Source organism: Pelophylax lessonae (genome assembly GCF_965119305.1).
Source record: "Pelophylax lessonae genome assembly, chromosome: 5".
In the NCBI taxonomy this organism is placed as follows: Eukaryota; Metazoa; Chordata; class Amphibia; order Anura; family Ranidae; genus Pelophylax; species Pelophylax lessonae.
In genome coordinates this window covers 392,255,421-392,277,857 of record NC_138772.1, presented here as the reverse complement: position 1 = coordinate 392,277,857, position 22,437 = coordinate 392,255,421, and the positions used below count along the sequence as shown (strand labels likewise).

The following is a 22,437-nucleotide window of genomic DNA, read 5'->3' as shown; positions in this document are numbered from 1 at the left end:
TGCCCTGTCTTTGGGGTCAATGGGAGAATTGTGCCCCATTGTTGCTGTCATTGGGAGGAATTCTGCCTCTTCATTGGTGTTAGTGGGGGTGAATTACAGGCATACCCCGCTTTAAGTACACTCACTTTAAGTACACTCGCGAGTAAGGACACAGCTTGTTCAGCTTGGCATGACACTACTCCCGGTTTTTAACATTGGCGTCTATAGGAAATCTTGGTCAGCTTGACATGGCACTGATCCCAAACCATAAGTGACAGGGATACCAAACTTAGGGAGCACAGAGAGGGGACCCAGGACTACAACATATCCTGTTTGTGGCTGGCCAGCTTGCCTAGGTAATCTACTATGTCATAGTCCTGGATCCTCTTAACATGCTCCCCAAGCTTGGTGTCCTTGTCACATGGTTTGGGAGCAATGCCATGTCAAGCTGACCAAGATTTCCTATGGAGCTAGTGTATTTACATGCATTGAGAAATGAAAAAAGGTATTGCTTCACTTTAAGTACATTTTCATTTTACATACATGCTCTGGTCCCATTGTGTACTTAAAAGTGGGGTATGCCTGCATGTCCCATTGTTATTGTGTAAGATTGCTGGTATCAGTGGATGAAAATAGTCCCCCAAAGGCCTAATAAAAGCAAGCAAAGCTTGGAGACCACAGATCTAAACTAAAAAAAAAAAAAAAAAAAAAAAAAAAAAAGTTTTGGGTGGACTGTACCTGCACTTAGATTCTGCATATCTAATAAAAGGTGTCCCATTAGAGGGACTTCTCTTCACGTCCTGTCCCATAGCCAAACCAGGAAGTAGGAGGAAAATCTCTACAAAGAATTGGTTTCCCCATTGGATGATTTCCTTGCTATTCCTGTTCTGGGAACAACCTTCATTTTGGGATTTTCTTTTACTTTGGGTGGTAATGGTTAACAGAACAAATAGAGGGGGTGAATCGTCCGAATGGGGCACAGACAGAAATGAAAACCTGACAGAAGTTCCCTTCAACCACCTCCTGATGGCAAGAGTGGCAGAGCTTGGACTGTGAAGGTTTTCTCCACAACTCCCTACCCCCATACACCCCCCCCCCTTTTTTTTTGTACCCCAATAGTACCTTGACACCTATCCTGGTTATATTTGAAATGTGAAAGACGAATCCGCTCTATGGATCTAAACCCTTTTGTTGTCCACCCTACTGTCACATCCCTATTATTAGGATCAATATTTGCCAGACTGTTTAAGGAATAAGATATTTTACTGGCTTTACTCTGCAACTTCTGCAGGTCCCCCCTCAGAGTGCGTTTTTTTTTTTTCTTTTGATCAGCATTGTAGCTTGTCTTGTAAAACTGTTAAAGAATAAAAAATTTAAAAAACCTCACATGTTCTAATCCTTCTTCACTCCATCCAAAACTTAAAAAATAAAAAATGCTAGTTGTACTTTATATAACCTTGTTATTGGTTTTATGTAAAGCGAAGGTGCAAAGTTCAAAAAAACACATTGTTCCAGTAAAGAATCGTTAGGATTTTTACAATAAAAGCTTTTATCAGGCAAAGAGATAACGGCTAAGTGAAAGGTAATTTCAGCGCACATAAGAAAAGGTCTACAGTCATAGATGCATGTAAATGAAGGCACTTGTCTATCGGCAATGCTGCACAATAGCAATTCAGCTTCTTCAAACTTATCCCAGAACACCTAATTATACCTCTCTGTCATCGCTCCTGGTGTCCCTTTAATTAGGCAGCAGGTAGTCATCTCTCCATTTCTCAACAGATGACATGCCAATTAAAGGAACAAGTTTTGGTGAGCGCCAGGGACCAGACAGTACAACGAGGGCATGAAAGCCACAGAGTTCATTACAGATAATATCAATGTGTTACAAAGTGTAATGAACATCACAAAGCTTACATCAGTTCAGATTTGTAAAGCAAGGTGTAATAGGGGGGTGTTCTTAAGATTATGAACTAGGAATGACAGCGACATTTACTACACACTGCACTATGTGCTAAATTTGTCAGAGGACATGAATACTAGGGCAGAGGGGTGCAAATTGTGAGTTCGAAATTACAAGATGGCCATAATCGTGTCTGGGATCTCATCAATTTATTGTGATAGTCATTAGATGTTACAGACCAATATCCAATCATTTCTGGTCTTGACTCCCTCAAAGTTAAATACTGGAGACGTTTTAGGAGTGGTAGTCATTTGTTCTGTAACACTAGATATAAAAAGTTACACGTTCATTTTGTAGAGTCACGTCTACAGTTTTTCCATTGCATTTTTACAGTCTCAAATCGAATACCAAGCAGTCACCTTCACAGAGATCCTTGGGAGGTCATGCTTCGAAAAGAAAATCTTTCTACTAACCAAGCTTTACATGTTATCTACTCACTGTACTCACTGCTTTTAGTAATGCTGCATGCCATTTGTAATAAATAGTAGCGTAAATACCTTTTAAACCACTTGACACCAAATCAGGTACATGTAGGTTGATTGGCTTCAAGTAGTTACGTTTTTGTTTTGTTTTTGTTTTTTTAAATACAGCGGCAATGCTTTTTTATTTAAAAGCAATCCTAGTGGCTAAAAAGCTGCTGGATTGCTTTTTCAGGCCACAGGAGAGGACGCGACGCACCCTCTCCCCCCCTCCACTCGCTCTTCTCAGGGCTCTACCAATGCGATTTGGTATCTGATCTGGCAGTGCCACAGGGTGATCACAGAGCTGGCTCAGGACCTTCTGGTCCCCGGCCATCAGCTACATGACATGACATCACTTCCTGTTAGGCAGATAGAAATGCTGCCTTTTTTTTTTGTAAAGCATGGAGATCACTTTTTTTTTTTTTTTTTCTTTGATATCTTTCCAGGGTAGAGGAGAGATCTGGGGTCTTATAGATCCCAGATATTTTCAGAAAGAGGACCTGTCATCGCTTATTGCAATCACAAAGGAATTTTTACAATTCTTGTGATAGGTATAGAAGTGATAAAAGGTATAGAAGTGATAAAAAATAAATAAAAATAAATGAACAGTGTTTTAAAAAAAAAAAAAAAGAAAAATTAAGTGAAGAGCAATAATTTTAGAGCTAGACCTCCTCTAACTCTAAACTGCAATTTTAAAGCGTGACATGTTTGGTATCTATTTGTTCAGCATAACACCATATTTTTTATTTTACCCAAAAATTGGACTATATTTTGTGAGCTTTTTTTGCATTACAATTAACCCCTTCACACCGAAGTAACGCTAAGGCCCCCTTTCAAACGTGTGCGACTATTCCTGCAATTTGGGACGGCAAAGTCCATGATTTCCAATGAGTACCGTTCATATCTGTACGACTTCAAGTCACAACGACCTCAAAGTAGTCCCTGCACTACTTTGGGCCGATTTTAATGCGTTTTGAGGTCCATAGACATAGGCATTGCTTCAAGTCCAGTAGAAATGACGTCAAAATTGCTGCAAAATCATGACTTTTAGATCGAATTAGTGCGAAAAGCGGCCTTATATGTAGGGATGCACCGAAAAGAAATTCTTGGCCGAAGCCGAATAATAATGAAATGCTTGGCCGAAGGCCGAATACCGAACACGGTGTTTCGCATTTCTCTCTCTTGTCCTCTCATGTCTCTCTCTCTCTCTCTTGTCCTCTCATGTCTCTCTCTCTCTCTTGTCCTCTCATGTCTCTCTCTCTCTCTCTTGTCCTCTCATGTCTCTCTCTCTCTCTCTTGTCCTCTCATGTCTCTCTCTCTCTCTCTTGTCCTCTCATGTCTCTCTCTCTCTCTTGTCCTCTCATGTCTCTCTCTCTCTCTCTTGTCCTCTCATGTCTCTCTCTCTCTCTCTTGTCCTCTCATGTCTCTCTCTCTCTCTTGTCCTCTCATGTCTCTCTCTCTCTCTTGTCCTCTCATGTCTCTCTCTCTCTCTCTCTCTTGTCCTCTCATGTCCTCTCATGTCTCTCTCTCTCTCTTGTCCTCTCATGTCTCTCTCTCTCTCTTGTCCTCTCATGTCTCTCTCTCTCTCTTGTCCTCTCATGTCTCTCTCTCTCTCATGTCTCTCTCTCTCTCTTGTCTCTCTCTCTCTCTTGTCTCTCTCTCTCTTGTCCTCATGTCTCTCTCTCTCTTGTCCTCTCATGTCTCTCTCTCTCTCGTCCTCTCATGTCTCTCTCGCTCTCGTCCTCTCATGTCTCTCTCGCTCTTGTCCTCTCATGTCTCTCTCTCTCTCTTGTCCTCTCATGTCTCTCTCTCTCTCTTGTCCTCTCATGTCTCTCTCTCTCTCTTGTCCTCTCATGTCTCTCTCTCTCGTCCTCTCATGTCTCTCTCTCTCGTCCTCTCATGTCTCTCTCTCTCGTCCTCTCATGTCTCTCTCTCTCGTCCTCTCATGTCTCTCTCTCTCGTCCTCTCATGTCTCTCTCTCTCGTCCTCTCATGTCCCTCTCTCTCGTCCTCTCATGTCTCTCTCTCTCGTCCTCTCATGTCTCTCTCTCTCTCGTCCTCTCATGTCTCTCTCTCTCTCGTCCTCTCATGTCTCTCTCTCTCTCGTCCTCTCATGTCTCTCTCTCTCTCGTCCTCTCATGTCTCTCTCTCTCGTCCTCTCATGTCCCTCTCTCTCGTCCTCTCATGTCTCTCTCTCTCGTCCTCTCATGTCTCTCTCTCTCGTCCTCTCATGTCTCTCTCTCTCTCGTCCTCTCATGTCTCTCTCTCTCTCTCGTCCTCTCACTCTCTCTCTCGTCCTCTCACTCTCTCTCTTGTCCTCTCACTCTCTCTCTTGTCCTCTCACGTCTCTCTCTCTTGTCCTCTCACGTCTCTCTCTCTTGTCCTCTCACGTCTCTCTCTCTTGTCCTCTCACGTCTCTCTCTCTTGTCCTCTCACGTCTCTCTCTCTTGTCCTCTCACGTCTCTCTCTCTTGTCCTCTCACGTCTCTCTCTCTTGTCCTCTCACGTCTCTCTCTCTTGTCCTCTCACGTCTCTCTCTCTTGTCCTCTCACGTCTCTCTCTCTTGTCCTCTCACGTCTCTCTCTCTTGTCCTCTCACGTCTCTCTCTCTTGTCCTCTCACGTCTCTCTCTCTTGTCCTCTCACGTCTCTCTCTCTTGTCCTCTCACGTCTCTCTCTCTTGTCCTCTCACGTCTCTCTCTCTTGTCCTCTCACGTCTCTCTCTCTTGTCCTCTCACGTCTCTCTCTCTTGTCCTCTCACGTCTCTCTCTCTTGTCCTCTCACGTCTCTCTCTCTTGTCCTCTCACGTCTCTGTCCTCTCATGTCTCTCCTTACCTCCCTCCCTCCCATCTGCAGAGTCGATGTTTGCTGTATGGCTCCTGTGCCCTGTCACAGGCGGAGTACATTTGGTATCACTCCGCCTGTGACAGACCCCGGCGCTAAGGGGCTATACAGGAAGCATCCGCTCTGCTTCCTGTAGTGCCTCCGGCTATGTTTACAGTGATGCTCGGGGATGGCGGGTCGCCGGTCGGGGACCCGCAATCTGGGCTTACCGACCCACCATCCGCGTCATTAAAAACGTCATTGTTCGGCACAAATTTATTCAGCCTTTTTACTTATTCGGCCGAACACCTAAAGTGCTTTTTTTGCTATTTTCGGCCGAATAATTTCGGTTGCCGAACATTCGGTGCATCCCTACTTATATGCGTCTTTCAGCTTCAAAGGGTTGTAACAGGATGATGCATGCAGCTGCAAACATCTCGGGACCCATGTTTCTTGAGAAGCCGCTCAGCCTTTTTTACAAACAGCAGGAGAGGACGCCCCCCCCCCCCCCAACGTCGCTATGCCCAGCGGCTGGCCAGAGACCCGAAGCGTCCTCATGACATCACTTCCAGCTACTGGAGCCTTAAAGACGCCAGAGGTATTACATGGGAGGTATTACACCAATTGTTAGAGCGAGAGCAATAATTCTAGTGCAGGACCTCCTCTGTTACCTTAAAATTGTAACAGTAAACATTTTGAAACCATCGAGATTTTTTAAGTACCGTAGTTTGTTGCCATTCCACGAGTGTGCGCAATTTTAAAGCATGACATGTTAGGTAACTATTTACTTGGCGTAACATCATCTTTCACATATTACAGAAAAATTAGGCTAACTTTACTGTTTTGTTTTTTTTCCATTAATGAAAGTGTATTTCTTCCCAAAAAAAATGCATTTGAAAGAGCGCTGCCCAAACAGCGTGACATAAAATATTGCAACAATCACCATTTTATTCTCCAAGGTCTATGCTAAAAATTATATATAATGTTTGAGGGTTCTAAGTAATTTTCTAGCAAAAAATACAAATTTTAACTTGTAAACAACACGTGTCAGAAAAAGGCTTAGGTGTGAAGGGGTTAAAGTGTTTTTCCAAAAACAAATTGCGTCCGAAAATCTGCTGTGCAAATACCGTGTATCAAAAACAAATTGCAATAACCGCCATTTTATTCTCTATGTCCTCTGCTAAATAATATATATATTATTTAGGAGTTTAAGTAATTTTCTAGCAAAATAAATGCTGATTTTTACTTGCAAACAAAGTCTTAGGTGGCTGTAGAAGCAGACTATGACAATGCAAAGAGAATTGGCACTGGTGGGGTGATGTTGCTGCTTTCAGAATTCAGCGCTATTGTCAGTCCTCACCAAACTGAATGGGACCTGGTGACACGAGACATGTGGTCACGTGAGCGCTAGGAAAAAAAATGTGCTTATACTGCTACTTATTAGAAAAACAGTATGCAGCTTTACTAAAAGTGGGCAGCAAACATTTAAAGTATAGCTAAACACATTTTTTGGTTTGGTGTGTATTGCTAGACAATTTTATTTTTTTTTTTTCTCGGGAGAGTGCATGTGATAAGCACAGGGCCAATTAGCACTGTCCAGAGAGAGGGTCTGGAGCCCTGCAGCCTCATAGAACAAAGGAGAATGAAACTCCTCCTACAAGCTTTAACCAGACACTGATAGAAGTCACAAGACTGCTATATGCTGCTGAGAAAAAGGATTTAGCAGTTTATGTTTACTAAAATAATTGCATTTCCATGTTCTGTGTATTGTGGGAGACCAGATCTAGTGAATCCAGGGTCATGGGTTTAGTAACACTTTAACTGAATAAAACGGTTGACGTAACTAAAATCAAAGCATGGCAATGCAAATCGCATTAATGCATTTATTTAATATCTACTTTGCCTTAGGATTCCCTATTTTCCCTTCATCTGGAACAATACGTTAACTAGAAAGCATAAAGTCACATATAGTACAAATAACTTACAACTCCAGCAGTATGGAAACTTCAAAGTAATTTATTTTTCATAAATTCAAAGCAAATTTTATAGAACCCCAAAGTAATCTGATCTTTTTAGATCATGATCTCTATGCATTGCTCGGTGGCAAGCTTGCATCCTAGTACTTTACAGAACTCCGAAATGGAGGGGGGAGTTCTATACTGCTGTTTCATCTAGTTATTGTGTGGGGACAGTACTTCAAATAAATATTACATAACCAATCATTTGAGGCATGTATCAATTCTGAGCAATGCACGCTGGCAAACTGCAAGTTGCTGGAGGAAATTAAATCTCTTCTGAACATTAGCTTGTTATAAAACATTTAGGAAGACTTCAAGGGAAAAGCTCAGACATCCTGTCTTGTGTAGGACTAGAGGATAGATGTACTACGAAGATGAAGCACAGATCAAATATTTATGATATCAGGAGGTGGAGGAAAGGGCTGGAAATTGAAAAGTTGCAACTGTGAAAATATTTTGTCAAGTTGCAGCGAAAAAAACTGAAACTTTCTAGAAGTCCCTTGCCAAACCAACTTTAACAAGGAAAGACTGCCTATATATTATTGTCAGTACACGTTTACTTAAACAGTGCTAATCTATTGCAAGGCCAGCAGATACTAGAAAGGCTGTAGGTTACCAATAGCAGAAGCAGAACTTCCAAGGGTTTCTACAGAGCACAGGTTAGCCAATAAAGCATAAATAGGAAGTCAAATAGGAAATCTTGATTTTATTTCTCTTTAAATGGGTAAGATGATTTGTACCGATATCAACTCAAACAATAAGTCAAGTGTCTGTCACTTTACTCATATTGACCACTTATGTTGGTTTCATCAAACGGACCTCTTTCAGACCAAAGTGTACAAACCCTGAAGAAAGATAAGGGCTTCTTGATTCAGCTGTTCTCAGGTTCCCTGGAATCCTGGGGTCCCAAAAAAGATTTCTAGATGTTCCTTAAAGAGGAACTTAAGCTTAACCCCCCCCCCCCTTTTTTTTTTTTTTTCTTTACCCCTGTTTACCTGGTGGTGTTGTAAGCATAGTATGGATACTCACCCAGCATTGTCCTGCTGACAACCTTCTGTGACCAGACACAGATCGGTCTAGTGCCACCATCTTACTCGCGACATCATCAAGAGGCCTGTTGGCTCTTCCGGGTTCACCCAGTGAGGCCTCCCGATGATGCACTGCTAGGTGCACCCTCCTCCTACTAGCTGAATGAAGACTCAAGGCCTCCTGAGATATGTGACATGCATATCCCAGGTAGCCCAGCAAGTGCTATGCATGTCATTTGACTAGGCAAATGATGTGCACAGAGGGGCGGGGCCACGCATTATATATATATATATATATATATAAGCAAAAAGCCGCGCTAGTCCCAAAGTGAACAGATGGACAGGATTACTGACCAATTCTAAGCATCTGAGTGCTCAGTAAATACTAGATGAATGAAAAGAAAAAAAAAAACGGCAGCCAGCACAACAGGAAACCATGTCCAAAAAATGCAAAGTACTGGGACCAATTTTGTTTAATATCTTCATAAGTGATATTGCAAAAGGCCTCGATGGTAAGGTTTGTCTTTTTGCTGATGACACAAAGATATGTAACAGGGTTGATGTTCCTGGAGGGAAACGCCAAATGGAAAAGGATTTAGGAAAACTAGAAGAATGGTCAGAACTCTGGCAACTGAAATTTAATGTGGATAAGTGCAAGATAATGCACCTGGGGCGTAAAAGGGCAGAATATAGAATATTTGACACAGTCCTGACCTCAGTATCTGAGGAAAGGGATTTAGGAGTAATTATTTCAGAAGACTTAAAGGTGGGAAGACAATGTAATAGAGCAGCACGAAATGCCAGCAGAATGCTTGGATGTATAGGGAGAGGTATAAGCAGTAGAAAGAGAGAAGTGCTTATGCCGCTGTACAGAACACTGGTGAGACCTCACTTGGAGTATTGTGCGCAGTACTGGAGGCCATATCTCCAGAAGGATATAGATACTCTAGAGAGAGTTCAGAGAAGAGCTACTAAACTAGTACATGGGTTGCAGGAAAAAAACTTACCAGGAAAGGTTAAAGGACATTAACATGTATAGCTTGGAAGAAAGAAGAGACAGAGGGGATATGATAGAAACTTTTAAATACATAAAGGGAATCAAACTCAGTAAAGGAGGAGAGCATATTTAAAAGAAGAAAAACTACCACAAGAGGACACAGTTTTAAACTAGAGGGGCAAAGGTTTAAAAGTAATATGAGGAAGTATTACTTTACTGAGAGAGTAGTGGATGCATGGAATAACCTTCCTGCAGAAGTGGTAGCTGCAAACACAGTGAAGGAGTTTAAGCATGCATGGGATAGGCATAAGGCTATCCTTCATATAAGATAGGGCCAGGGACTATTCATAGGATTCAGATATATTGGGCAGACTAGATGGGCCAAATGGTTCTTATCTGCCGACACATTCTATGTTTCTAAAGTGCAGCGCCTAATAATGATGATGGAAGCTAATATATAATGCACATAGGTGATAAAAAGATGAAAATCAATATCCTATACAAAAACATGAATGAACATGGTTTGTGTGCATATAAAAGATAAACCAAAACAGTCCTGATATTAAACAGTCTCTGTAATAAATGAAGGAGAAGTGATGATAGGAAGCCGCTCGCACTGTAGAGTAATTATCCACCACCGTGATGCAAATAACCGGGGTACTCTTACCAGCTGAGGTGGACCTTCAAATTAATGAAAGGTCAATCAGGCATAAATAACAGGAGTCAGCTTTGCAGATAACCGATCATCAGCCTCCATGAACTCTTAAACCGGAATGGATTCATTTATTACAGAGACTGTTTTGGTTTATCTTTTATATGCACACAAACCATGTTCATTCATGCTTATGTATAGGATATTGATATTCATCACCTATGTGCATTATATATTAGCTTCCATCATCATTATTAGGCGCTGCACTTTTTATTTACTATAATATATATATATATATAAAGGTAACATAAAAAGAATAAAAACAGAACACTGCCCTATATGTGAAAATTGTAACGTTGTGGAGGAGTAGTCAAGAGAGGGGAATTTCATAAGGAGGGTGAATTTCATATGTGCCTACTGTAACATGTACTTGTATTAAAACGTATCCGGTTCTCTTTGTATTGCACCTTTGTGTGAAATCCCTGGCGTTTGTCAGTCTTTCTGCTTTTCTACCAAAAACGGACCACAGTAAGCAGGAAAACACACAGTGGTCAGTTCTCTAGCTGTGCTGGGAACTCAGCCTACTCTCCTCCAATGATCAGACTTGTGCTGACTAGAGATGGGCTAGGGCGTGTTTGAGTTCGCACCTGCCCGATTCTGCCAGGAAACCGACACTGTACTCCCCTAATCACAGGCACTTTGACATTTCCCAATCTGTGCAGCTGCAGATCAGGAAATGTCACTGCATGCGATTTGCGGACTGCATTATCGGCTTCCTGGCGGGATCGGGCACACGCAAACTCGAACACACCTGAGCCCATCTCTAGTGCTGAAAAAGCCCCCTCGCAGCCATTTACTGGAAAGATCAGTATGCTGCCGTTTCTCCTTCTCCAGTTCTCGGAGCTCCTTATGCAGCTGAGAACAGAGGTTATGTATTTACTCATAAAAAAAAGGAAAAATAAAAAAAAGGTATTATATGTATATGTGACGAGACCAACCTCGCCACATTGCATTGGAGGAGCCTGGTTGCCCGCCTGCTGCCTTTGGATTATGGACCGGCAGCTAAAGGGTTAATTTTAGGGTGCAGAAGGATTTATTTCTCCCTTTCTGCACAGCCGTTCGGTAGATTCTATCTACCGAACAAACAGCCCCTGGTTCTAATTCGTATGGATTTGGTGAATGCAGGGTGACCAGGAGGGTGGTGAACACTGACACTATGGTTTGGACTACTACAAATGGGACAGTCATATTCAAGAATAATGTCTCCCTTGTAATATGAAGATTTTTGTTCCCATTTGCCATGAGCTCTCTGAACAGGAAGTCAACTCCTAATATGGTCATTACAGGAAGTTCTGAGGAGACGGGCTGTCTAAGGTGGCTCCCCATTCACCTTTTGTCAGGTGTGCTAATGACCTCACCTGTTGTCTGCTAAGGGAGGTATTGACACTCAGAGTAATGTGTATTGAGGGCTCGTTAGGGAACCATTGTTCTGTGTCTGACTATAGTTTACATTGAGTGCCCCCTGGGGCTTCTGTCTCCTTGCATTGGTCAAAGCTATCTGACCAATCCCTGTTGACTAATTTTCAAGTCCTCATTTGCATAGCAGCCCTCCTGGTCAAGCTATCTGACCAATCACTACCGACTCATTTTCGAGCCCTCATTTGCATGTCTGGAGAAGACCTTATGGGGGACTGCAGGTACTGTGAAATTGACCAATGGGAAAGCGGTTGTTGGGGGAAGGATGTTCCAATTTCTGTATAAAAGTGTGCTGCGTTCTTCCAATAAATGTTGTTGTTGTTCCTGTTTTACCCTCAACTCGGAGCTTTGTCTCGTTCTTGGGGGTATTCACTGTATGCTGTTGGAGACTGATTGCTAGGAGTGTAAGCTGATGTATGCTTTTCCTGTTCGTCTGCTAGCAGCTATTCGTGAGGTTCCAGGTTGGAGTGCTATTTTGTATCCAGTTCGGGAGTTTGGTGTCCTGCAAGTAGCTGTGCCTGTCTCTCAGAAAGGGGCATATCGCCTAAACGGATTTTAACCCCTTGTCTGCTGAAACGGTCCGTTTATATATATATATATATATATATATATATATATATATATATATATATATATACACACATACATACATACATACATACATATACACACACACACACACACACACACACACACACACACTTATTTTAAACGGAATGGTACAAGGTGAGGGTTTACATACACTTTAATGGTGCCTATGTCCTAAATGCACTGCAAGAACAGGAAAACTTTTTGGCATTCCAGCAACTTTACTGTGGAAAAAGAGCAAGGTTCATAAACAATCAATATATACAAATCTGACACTGGAGATTTAAAATTGCATAACATTTTTCTGAAGTTCACTTCTCACTGTTTGCACTTTTACTGCCCTGGAGATACATACGTTTACTACAATAGTATGTTATATAATCAAACTCTGACCTACAAGAAGGCAATGTTCACATACTCCAGTTCCATTTACAAAGAAGGTGTAGGCAGCCAGCGTATGATAAATAAATAGTCTGTTCTGGCTACAAACTACACAATTGTATAATAACAGTGTGGACATTTGGCACACCAAGGCACAGAGACAGGTGATCATTATAAAATATAATACTGCATATCAACATTAGGTCATTATTAGATGTAATTTAATGTCCCTGTGAGCTAACCTCCCATTTAACAAAGCAATTTCACTTATTGTTTCACCCTGGTTATACACAGTCAGAGTTTTCATTAGAGCAATCTCCCTTGAGTTCATATTTCTACGCAAAAGATCACAACATTTTCAGCCATACTTCTGGAAAGGAACATTTCTGATGGTTTGGCCGCCATGGATTGATCAGGTCAACCCATTAGGCCTGGATCCTTCCCTTCTGTACCTATACTCTCCTTTAGCTATTCACAGTAGCCCCATTCTGTTGATAACTCTTCCCAACAACTAACTCTATTGTGTGGACACACAGCAGCTTAGTTATGTGCATCTCATACTACTTACACTTCACGCCCCCTCATATCCCACAACTTATCCTATACTCTTCTACAGCAACAACCACAGACTGCCTTTATTAATTACTGTATCTAGTAGATCCTAAGGATTTGTATTTTTTTATCCTTTGTGATCCATCTTCATGATATATTGCTGGCCACTTCCTACGATACTCGCCACTTCTTTTTAATTTAATTTAATTGGCTAGAACACCCATAGACACCAATGTGGTGGCACCTCACATACTTCCAGGGTTTGCTAGCCAAGCTACGACCAGCAATTGTAGACACCACCTCTACTTTTCCTTTCCTCTTAAAAAAAAAAAAAAATTTAATAATAAAGGAGCAGGTTGTTATTCCACAGTAAGGGTAATGTGAATACATACATTTTCCATAAAATATACAGAAATGTATTTGGCCAATGAGATTCTAATTGTTAATCAAAAAAATTCCTAGAATGTTTTACAGCTTAAAGTGAAACGGAATGGCAGAGGGTTACACTGTGAGCACTTCCGATGTAGGATGGACACCATGCTTGTACAATATGACTAACATGCCAGAGTTTACTATGTTCTAGTGATAAACACTCCATGCTCCTCCGCCAATACACAGCTGCCAGTGCCTTTCTTGCAGAAGCTTCCACAGGGTGGCCAGCGATAATGAATTTAGCCCAAATGTGCGAGAAGAGTGCACCATCCATGCTTCAGGTTCTACTGTTTGGCATCTAATAAACGTACCTTCAGAGTACAGTTAAAGTGATTGTAAAGTCTGTGTTTTTAATAAACAGGTTATACTTGTCTCCTCGGTGTAGTTAGTTTTGCAGAGCGCAGCCCAGATCCTTCTCATCTTAGGTCCCTGGCTGGAGCTCCTAGCCCCTTCCCCTGTTGAGTGCCCCCACAGCAAGCAACTTGTTATGGGGGCACCCGAGGCGATCTGCAGCTCAGTGTACCCATTCAGACACTGAGCTGCTGTTCAGCCCTGCCCCCTCTCTCTCCTCATTGGCTGACTGAGTTTGACAGCAGCAGGAGCCAATGGCGCCGCTGCTGTGTCTCAGCTAATCAGGAGAGAGAGTCCTGGACGGCTGAGGCACTCAGACATCACTGAGTAGAGAGGGGCTCAGATAAGTATTAGGAGGGCTACTGCACACAGAAGGCTTTTTTATCTTAACGCATAGAATGTATTAAGATAAAAAAAACCTTCTGACTTTACAACCCCTTTAAAAGCGGTAGTATTCTCCTTTATTTTACTTTTACCTACAGGTAAGCCAATAATAAGGCTTACCTGTAGGTACAATATCTCCTAAATCTACACGGTTTAGGAGATATTCAACCTGCATGCAGTCGCTGACGTCAGCGGCGCATGCGCTCTGAAGGTCCTCCAGAGCTCCTTGCCGGAAAGTGAAACTCCCGCACGCATGCACGGGAGTGACGTCATCGTGGCTCCAGCCACTCACAGCGCCGGAGCCGCCGAACCCGGAAGAGACGCTGAGGGAACATGGCGGCGCCCTCAGCGTTCTCCAGACGACCGTGTCGGGGCTTCGTTTTAAGGTATTTCATAATGAGCTATTTCATAACGATGCATACTAGCTCATTATGTCTTTGTACTGCAGGGTTTGTTTTTTTTTTTTCCTCGAGGATACAACCGCATTAAGTCCTAAAGATCCCATACAATAACAATCAAAGTTACATCGTGGCAATCCTTGAACTTCCATAATGTACCCAAACTGGCAGGGTTTACAGTACAGTACAATATTACGAAATACAACTACAAGCTCTCTACTGCTTTCAAGTAAAGTGAAAGTAAAAGCTAGACGTGTTAGTTTCAGAATGAACAAGTTCAAACAGAATACTCACGAAACCCCCCTTTAGAGGAACTCAAAGAAAACGTCTACAGCAGAAACACATACTGCATATATGAATAGCTTTCCCTGCCTAAAGATTTGTAATTCTTAAAGTAGAACTAAAGGCAAAATAGACAGGAGAGGGATTAGATCATCTGCCAGTTTTTTTATTGCTTTGTCCCCAATCAGGGAAATTCCTCATCTTTTTGTCCTGTTTACCAAGATCATTGAAAGCAAAAGAAACCCCAAATTTTGGGTTGTCCCCAGAAAAGTAATAAAGGGGAAATCTTCCAATTGGAACACTAGTTCTGGTGACCTAGGGGTCCCCAAGGAATTTCCCCTCACTTCCAGTTTGGCTATTGCCAATCTGTTTGGCTACTGCCAATCTCTCCTGGGAAAGTTACACTCCCTGACAATTATGTGAATTCTCAGGCTTCCATAGCTATCACTGGCCCAGAACAAAGTATAGAGATAACGAATTCTAACGCTTGTTCATCAATTTTTTTCTGCATGATTGTTTGGGGTTGGTGACTTCACCAAATCAGAAAGGGCCCAGCAAAGGCAATCTTTATGTTTTTTTTTTTTTTTTAAGAACAGGTATACTATAGGTCATCGTGATTCTGAAACCTTTACTATACACTATAGCCTAGAACAAGGGTCTCCAAACTTTCTAGACAAAAGGGCCAGTTTACTATTATTCAGACTTTAGAAGGGCCATACTGGCCAGTGGGAGTAGAAAACCTCCTGATGTCTGCGGGGGGGTGAACAATGCCCCACCCCTTGGCGTCCGAGGGGGGTGAACAATGCCCCACCCCTTGGCGTCCGCGGGGGGTGAACAATGCCCCACCCCTTGGCGTCCGCGGGGGGTGAACAATGCCCCACCCCTTGGCGTCCGCGGGGGGTGAACAATGCCCCACCCCTTGGCGTCCGCAAGGGGGTGAGCAATGCCCCACCCCTTGGCGTCCGCAAGGGGGTGAGCAATGCCCCACCCCTTGGCGTCCGCAAGGGGGTGAGCAATGCCCCACCCCTTGGCGTCCGCAAGGGGGTGAGCAATGCCCCACCCCTTGGCGTCCGCAAGGGGGTGAGCAATGCCCCACCCCTTGGTGTCCGCAAGGGGGTGAGCAATGCCCCACCCCTTGGCGTCCGCAAGGGGGTGAGCAATGCCCCACCCCTTGGCGTCCGCAAGGGGGTGAGCAATGCCCCACCCCTTGGTGTCCGCAAGGGGGTGAGCAATGCCCCACCCCTTGGTGTCCGCAAGGGGGTGAGCAATGCCCCACCCCTTGGTGTCCGCAAGGGGGTGAGCAATGCCCCACCCCTTGGTGTCCGCAGGGGGTGAGCAATGCCCCACCCCTTGGCGTTCGCAGGGGGTGAGCAATGCCCCACCCCTTGGCGTCTGCAGGGGGTGAACAATGCCCCACCAATGGTGTCTGTGGGAGGAATAGTGCCCTATCATTGGTGTCAGTGAGAGGAATAGTGCCTCAAGGGCCAAATAAAGGCAAGAAAGGGGCCACAGGCCTAGAAGATGACTGCTCGCTCCATTTCCTAGTCCAGCTTTACAGCTGCATATGTCACCTATCTGAGAAGAAATCAGCAATGTAGGTTACTGTGGATTTGTCTATGAAGGTTCTTATTTTTTCCAGGTCATGACATATTAGTATTAGTCACATTCAACTGGACTTTCTAGGCAATGTTGAAGACATTTCATGGCTTGTCTAAGCCACTTATTTAGTTCAGTTTAGAACTGAAGAGGTGGCTTGGAAAAACTATGAAGCATCTTCAACATTACAAAACAAGTCCAGTTGAATGTGACAATACTAAGTAGGCAGGAGGAGATGAGGTGAAAGCTGAAATACCTACCTACCCAAGAATTTATGTATCTCCTTCTGGCAATTAAAACAGTTCACTAGTATGTTAACAAGGCTCATGAGCATACCCGCTATGCCAAAAGACAGTTAACCAGTGCACAACACAAAAGTTACTGTCAAAACTGGTTGAACTGCTTCCTGTCCACCGTAAATACATACAAGTCTTCAGATGGGAAGAGTGCTATTCCGGTCATCGTTACAGCAATGAAAGCGTTATTTTTTGCCCCAGCGATTTCTCCCCTGGCTGATGTTTTTGAGGGCAGATAAGAGATATGAAGTCCTATAGACCCCAGATCTGGCCGTAAAGAGTATCGGTCACAGTCCGTGCTATCACAAGAGATATTGATCATCCCATGTAATAGCAATAAAATTCAATTGCAAAAAAAAAAAAAAAAAAAAAAAAAAAAAAAAAAAAAAGGTACAGTGTCAACATTTTTTTAAAAGTAATAAAATAACATTTTTCTTTGCCCCCCCCCCCCCCCCCAGACAAATGTGTATGTGCACGTAGGTCCTGCACGCATGTGTGAATGGTGATCACATGTGAGGCACCATTGCAAATATCAGAGTTGAGAGCAATAATTTTAACCTCAGACCTCCAGTGCAACTCAAAACTGGTAACCTGTAAAGGCTTTTAAAGCGTCATCCATGGAGATTTATAGGTACCGTAATTTGTCACCGCTTCACAGGTGTACAGTTTTAAAGTTTGACGTGTTAGACAACCATTTACTTGGCGTAATATCATATTTTACCAAAAATTTTGTGTTATATTGTTTGTGTGCCCTAAAATTCAATAAAGTGTATTCTTTCCTGAAGATTTGTGTTTGATAAAACCACTGCAGAAATATCATGCAACCTAAAAAAATTGCAACCATTTTATTCTCCGGGGCCTCTGCTTATAAGTTAGATGATTTTTATATATTATATTATATATATATATATATATATATATATATATATATATATATATATATATATATATATATATAAATAAAAGAAGGGGGGGGGGCGAAAGAAAGCGCCACCTAAAATGTAGTAGTACACAATTTATTGTTGCACACTAATAAAAACTCACAGAATGTAAGTGTTAAAATGGGCTCATAGGATGAGATAAGCAGGAGAAGCCGTTCCGATCCATCTCTCACTCTAATCACGCCGTCCATGGGGCTTCCTTTTACATTCTGAACTCATATTTCATATTGGTGGACTTACATTGTATGGATTTATTTATACTGAATGTTTGCTGGCACGGCGAATATCTTTTGCGCTAGAAATATTGTGTTTTATATATATATATATATATATATATATATATATATATATATATATATATATATATATATATATATATATATATATATATATATATATATATATATAGTTTAGGGGTTCCAAGAATTCTTTTAAAAACAAAATGCTGCTTTTCACATGTATGAGATAAATGTAAGAATTGGCCTGGACTGAAATTGATAAAAGGCACAATATATGAAGAGAGAAATAAAAGCCTTGAAGCCAAAGAAAAAATAAACGTGTTCATGAAACTATACCTTGCAACAGATCTCCAACAAAATAAGCTGAAAAAAACTATTCTAAATACATTGCAGGTCTTAGCCTCAGATTTTCTAATTGTTGAAGGATATTATTCTATCCTACTCACTATGTAAAGCAAAGAAGATGAGAATTGAAAAACCCAGGGGAAAAAAAAAGAATACTGTATTTACACAGAGAGGCATGGGACTCCATATACAGAAATGGGAATATGCTATATGCCTTAAGGTCACAGAACTTACCAGCAGACCAGAGGAGGTCTGGCTCTGATCCCCCGAGTCATCAGAATCCTCAGAACCCTCGGATTCCTGATCACTATCTAGCTGAAACATTGCACATTACTCCACGAGCCCCGGCACTGACAGTGACAGGTATACGTGTTCTCTTACTGATAGAAAGAGAGAAGCACCACCCTTCGGTCTACCATAAACATGCTGTGTACTCTGTCACAGCTCCGTTCTCACAGTGGTTTCTTGTAAAAGGAAATGACTCTCTTATTAATGCACATTATTATCTGGAAGCTGAAGACCAATAATAGCTTCTGCTGAAGAGACGGCCTCCTCCATCTATGTGGAGACAATAACCTGTACACACTCTCGTAGGTAAAGGGCACGGCCTTGTACTCAGTCACATGCCGTGTACTCGCACTTCTACGAAAACCAGAGTAAGTTAATGATTTTTTCAAACTCCTTGGCAAAGCTTCTCATTGATACAATGAATCGATATCATAGTTTTATTATTAAACATTGGCTTTACAACTGCCCGGCTACTTCTTACATTGCTCACTGGAACATTCAAGTTTAGAAATCCTTCTGTAACCAATGCCATCAGTATGTTTTGCAACAATTAGGTTGCAAACGTAATGAGAGAGCTCTTTGCTTTTACCCATCATAAGATGCTTCTTGTGTGACACTTTGGTAATGAGACATCTTTTTCTATAGGCTATCAGTTGAGCCTGAACCAGCTAATATTAATCTGCACTGACAAGGGGCAGGATTGCTTTCTAAATACCGATAGATTTCAGCTGGTGTCTTGCCTTTCTATGCCTTTTTGCACTTCCCTTTCTTCAGGTGTTCAATACTTTTTTCCTGTGTCATTCCATTTTATCACACATAACCTAGTTTCTGAACGTATTTGTCATGGCTTCTTTGTATGTATGGATTGCATGGGTTGTTACCAACATGTGGTGAAAAACTGAATTTTTGTAAAATCTTACCGTAAAATTCCTCTCTCTGAGTCCTCTAACAGTCGCCGCCCACTCATACAGTCTTCACCAATGGGTATTGACCTCTTATCCATAGGAGCAAGCTAGGCATTAAAAACAAAGTAATTTACATAGACACACCTATGGGGGCTGTCCCACTGGTCCAATACCCCCCTGCTATCAGCCATCCCAACTCAGTTTGGTAGCAAGCAGTTAAAGTCCAAAGAACCTCAAATAGAGGGGCGGGGGCAGCGACTGTCAGAGGACTCAGAGAAAGGAATTTTACAGTAAGATTTTACAAAAATTCAGGTTTTCTCTTACGTCCTCTGACAGTCGCCGCCCACTCATACAGTCTTCACCAATGGGATGTCCTAAAGCAGTGTAGACATGAGGGGTGGGAAAACGCAACCATCAGAAAGGCAACGCAGCACCCATGTCAGAGAAAGGAACCGTACGTGAACAAAAAGGTATCCTCCGGTAACAAAAAGCTCAACTGGAGCAACAACCCAGGAAAGCAAATAAACAAGGGAGAAAACACCCCCAACAGTCAGGGCCCTGCAAAACTAGGGCCCCCTTAAGGTACTGCCGCACACAGAACTTTGCAGCCAAAAGAGACATCTGCTGATGCCACAACATCAAGTTTATAGAATTTGGAAAAGGTGTGCACAGATGACCAAGTCGCAGCCTTGCACACCTGGGCCACCGAAGCCTGATGCCGGAAGGCCCAGGATGCACTCACCGCTCTGGTAGAGTGAGCCTTGACAGGGAAGGGCAGAACCCGTTCCTTAATGGAATAGGCCTGTACAATCGTCTGTCTGATCCATTTTGAAATGGTCGCCGCAGACGCAGCCATACCCTTCCGAGGACCCTCAGGAAGGACAAAAAGAATCCGACTTCCGGAAGGATTCAGTGGACGACAGGTAAACCCTGATTGCCCTGACAACATCCAAGGAATGCAAAGCACACTCCTTAGGATGTTTGAGATTCGCACAGAGCGAAGGCAAAACAATGTCCTCATTAAGGTGAAAGTCAGAAACCACCTTGGGAAGGAAAGACTGGTTTGGTCGCAAGACCACCTTATCCTTATGAACCACCAGGTAAGGGGAGCGGCAGGACAAAGCCGCCAACTCCGACACTCTGCGGGTAGAAGTGATCGCCACTAGAAAGGCAACCTTCTTAGACAGCAGAGGCAAAGAAATGTCCCTGATGTTTTCAAAAGGAGAACGTTGTAGAACAGACAGAACCAAGTTCAAGTCCCATGGAGGTAGAGGCGCCCTCCGAGGAGGGGCCAAATGCCGCACACCTTGAATAAAGGTGCGAATCAACGAGTTAGACGCCACGGGGCGCTGGAAAAGGATGGCCAGTGCAGATAACTGGCCCTTAATCGTGGTCAACGCAAGGCGCTGGTCCACACCAGATTGTAGGAAGGCCAGCACCCTCGCCACCAAGTAGGAACAAGGAGGGAAGCCCCTGGCTTCACACCAGGCAAAATAAGCCTTCCAGGTACGGTAATAAATCTTACCAGATGAGGCCTTCCGTGCTTTGAGCAAGGTAGGCATGACCTGAGGAGAGACCCCCGTCTCTCAGGACCTGGCTTTCAACAGCCACGCCGCTAAAGCCAGCGACTGTAAAGCAGGATGGAAGATCGGTACCCGAGACAGAAGACCGTCCCGTAACGGGAGCCGCCACGGAGGCTCGACGGCTAGTTGAATGATGTCCGCGTACCAAGACCGGCGCGGCCAGTCTGGTGCCACCAGAATCACCAACGTTGGTTCCGAGACCAACCTGCGAAGGAACCTGGACAACAACTGAATCGGAGAAAAGGCATACATTAGACGATATCGGTGCCAAGGCACCACCAGCGCATCCGAGGCGTCTTGCCAGAGGATTGCGCGTTCTTGCCACGAACCTTCCCACCTTGTTGTTTAACCGGGACGCGAACAGATCCACATCCGGGGATCCCCATTTCGCACACAGCATTTGAAACACACTCTTGGTTCCCCCTTGGTGGTTGATGTAAGCCACCGCAGTGGCATTGTCCGTCTGCACCCGTACAGGGCGGCCCTGAAGACGATCTGACCAATGGAGCAGCCACAGCCTGATCGCTTTCAATTTCAAGATGTTGATCGACCAAGTGCCTCCTCCACCGACCAAGTGCCCTGGGCAGACAGGGTGCCCAGGACGCCACCCCAGCGTGACAGGCTGGCATCCGTGGTAATCACTGTCCACAGCAATGGCCGGAAGGATTTCCCTACGGCCGGAGACTGGAGCCGCCACAGAAGATCCAATCTGGTCTGGCGACTCAGACACCCTCAGGTCCAAAGACTGAGGAAACCTGTCCCATCTGGCCTGTATCTCCGCTTGGAGAGACCGCGTGTGAAACTGTGCAAACGGTATCGCCTCGAAGGCTGACACCATCAATCCCAGGGACCGCATACAGGTCCTGAGAGACGAGGACTCATTGTCCCTGAGGGACCTGACCTCGCTCTGCAGGGTCCGGAGCTTGTCCTCCGGCAGAAACATCTTCGCTTGGGCGGAGTCCAAGACCATTCCCAAATATGGGAGACGCAACGAAGGAGACAAAGTCGACTTCTGAACGTTGATGGTCCATCCGAACTCCTGGAGCGTCTGAACCGTAGCGGACAGATCACGCAGCAGGCTCTGACTGGCACTCGATCTTAACAGGAGATTGTCCAGATATTCCAAGATCGCAATGCCCTGTGCCCGCACTAGGACCAGAACAGGAGCCAGCACTTTGGTAAACACCCTTGGAGCCGAAGAGAGACCGAAAGGTAACGCCACAAACTGATAGTGTTCCTCCGCGATAGCGGATCGGAGGTACCTCCGATGACCCCCGAATATGGGGGGGATGTGTAAATACGCATCCTTTAGGTCGATAGAAGCCAGGAAATCTCCCGGACTCAGGGAGGCAACCACCGAGCGGAGCGATTCCAAGCGGAATTTTTGAACGCGCACAAAGCGGTTCAAAGCTTTTAAGTCCAGAATCGGACGCACCTTGCCCTCCTTCCTGGGCACAGTGAACAGATTCGAATAAAACCGCCAAAA

General features: G+C 43.7%; 1 protein-coding gene across 3 annotated transcripts in view; it reads right to left on the bottom strand.

Annotated features, from left to right (window-relative positions):
• The window catches only part of LPIN2 (lipin 2), a 222,958-nt gene that overhangs the window by 149,160 nt on the left and 51,361 nt on the right, over positions 1-22,437 (bottom strand). Inside the window, exon 1 of one of the 3 annotated variants that reach the window (XM_082258201.1) lies at positions 18,410-18,555. The exons of the other annotated variants lie outside the window; for them this stretch is intronic. Coding sequence (XP_082114327.1) covers positions 18,410-18,499 — 90 coding nt within the window. The 5' untranslated portion in view covers positions 18,500-18,555. Of the gene's footprint in view, positions 1-18,409; positions 18,556-22,437 lie in introns of those variants that run through there. 3 annotated transcript variants of the gene reach the window in all.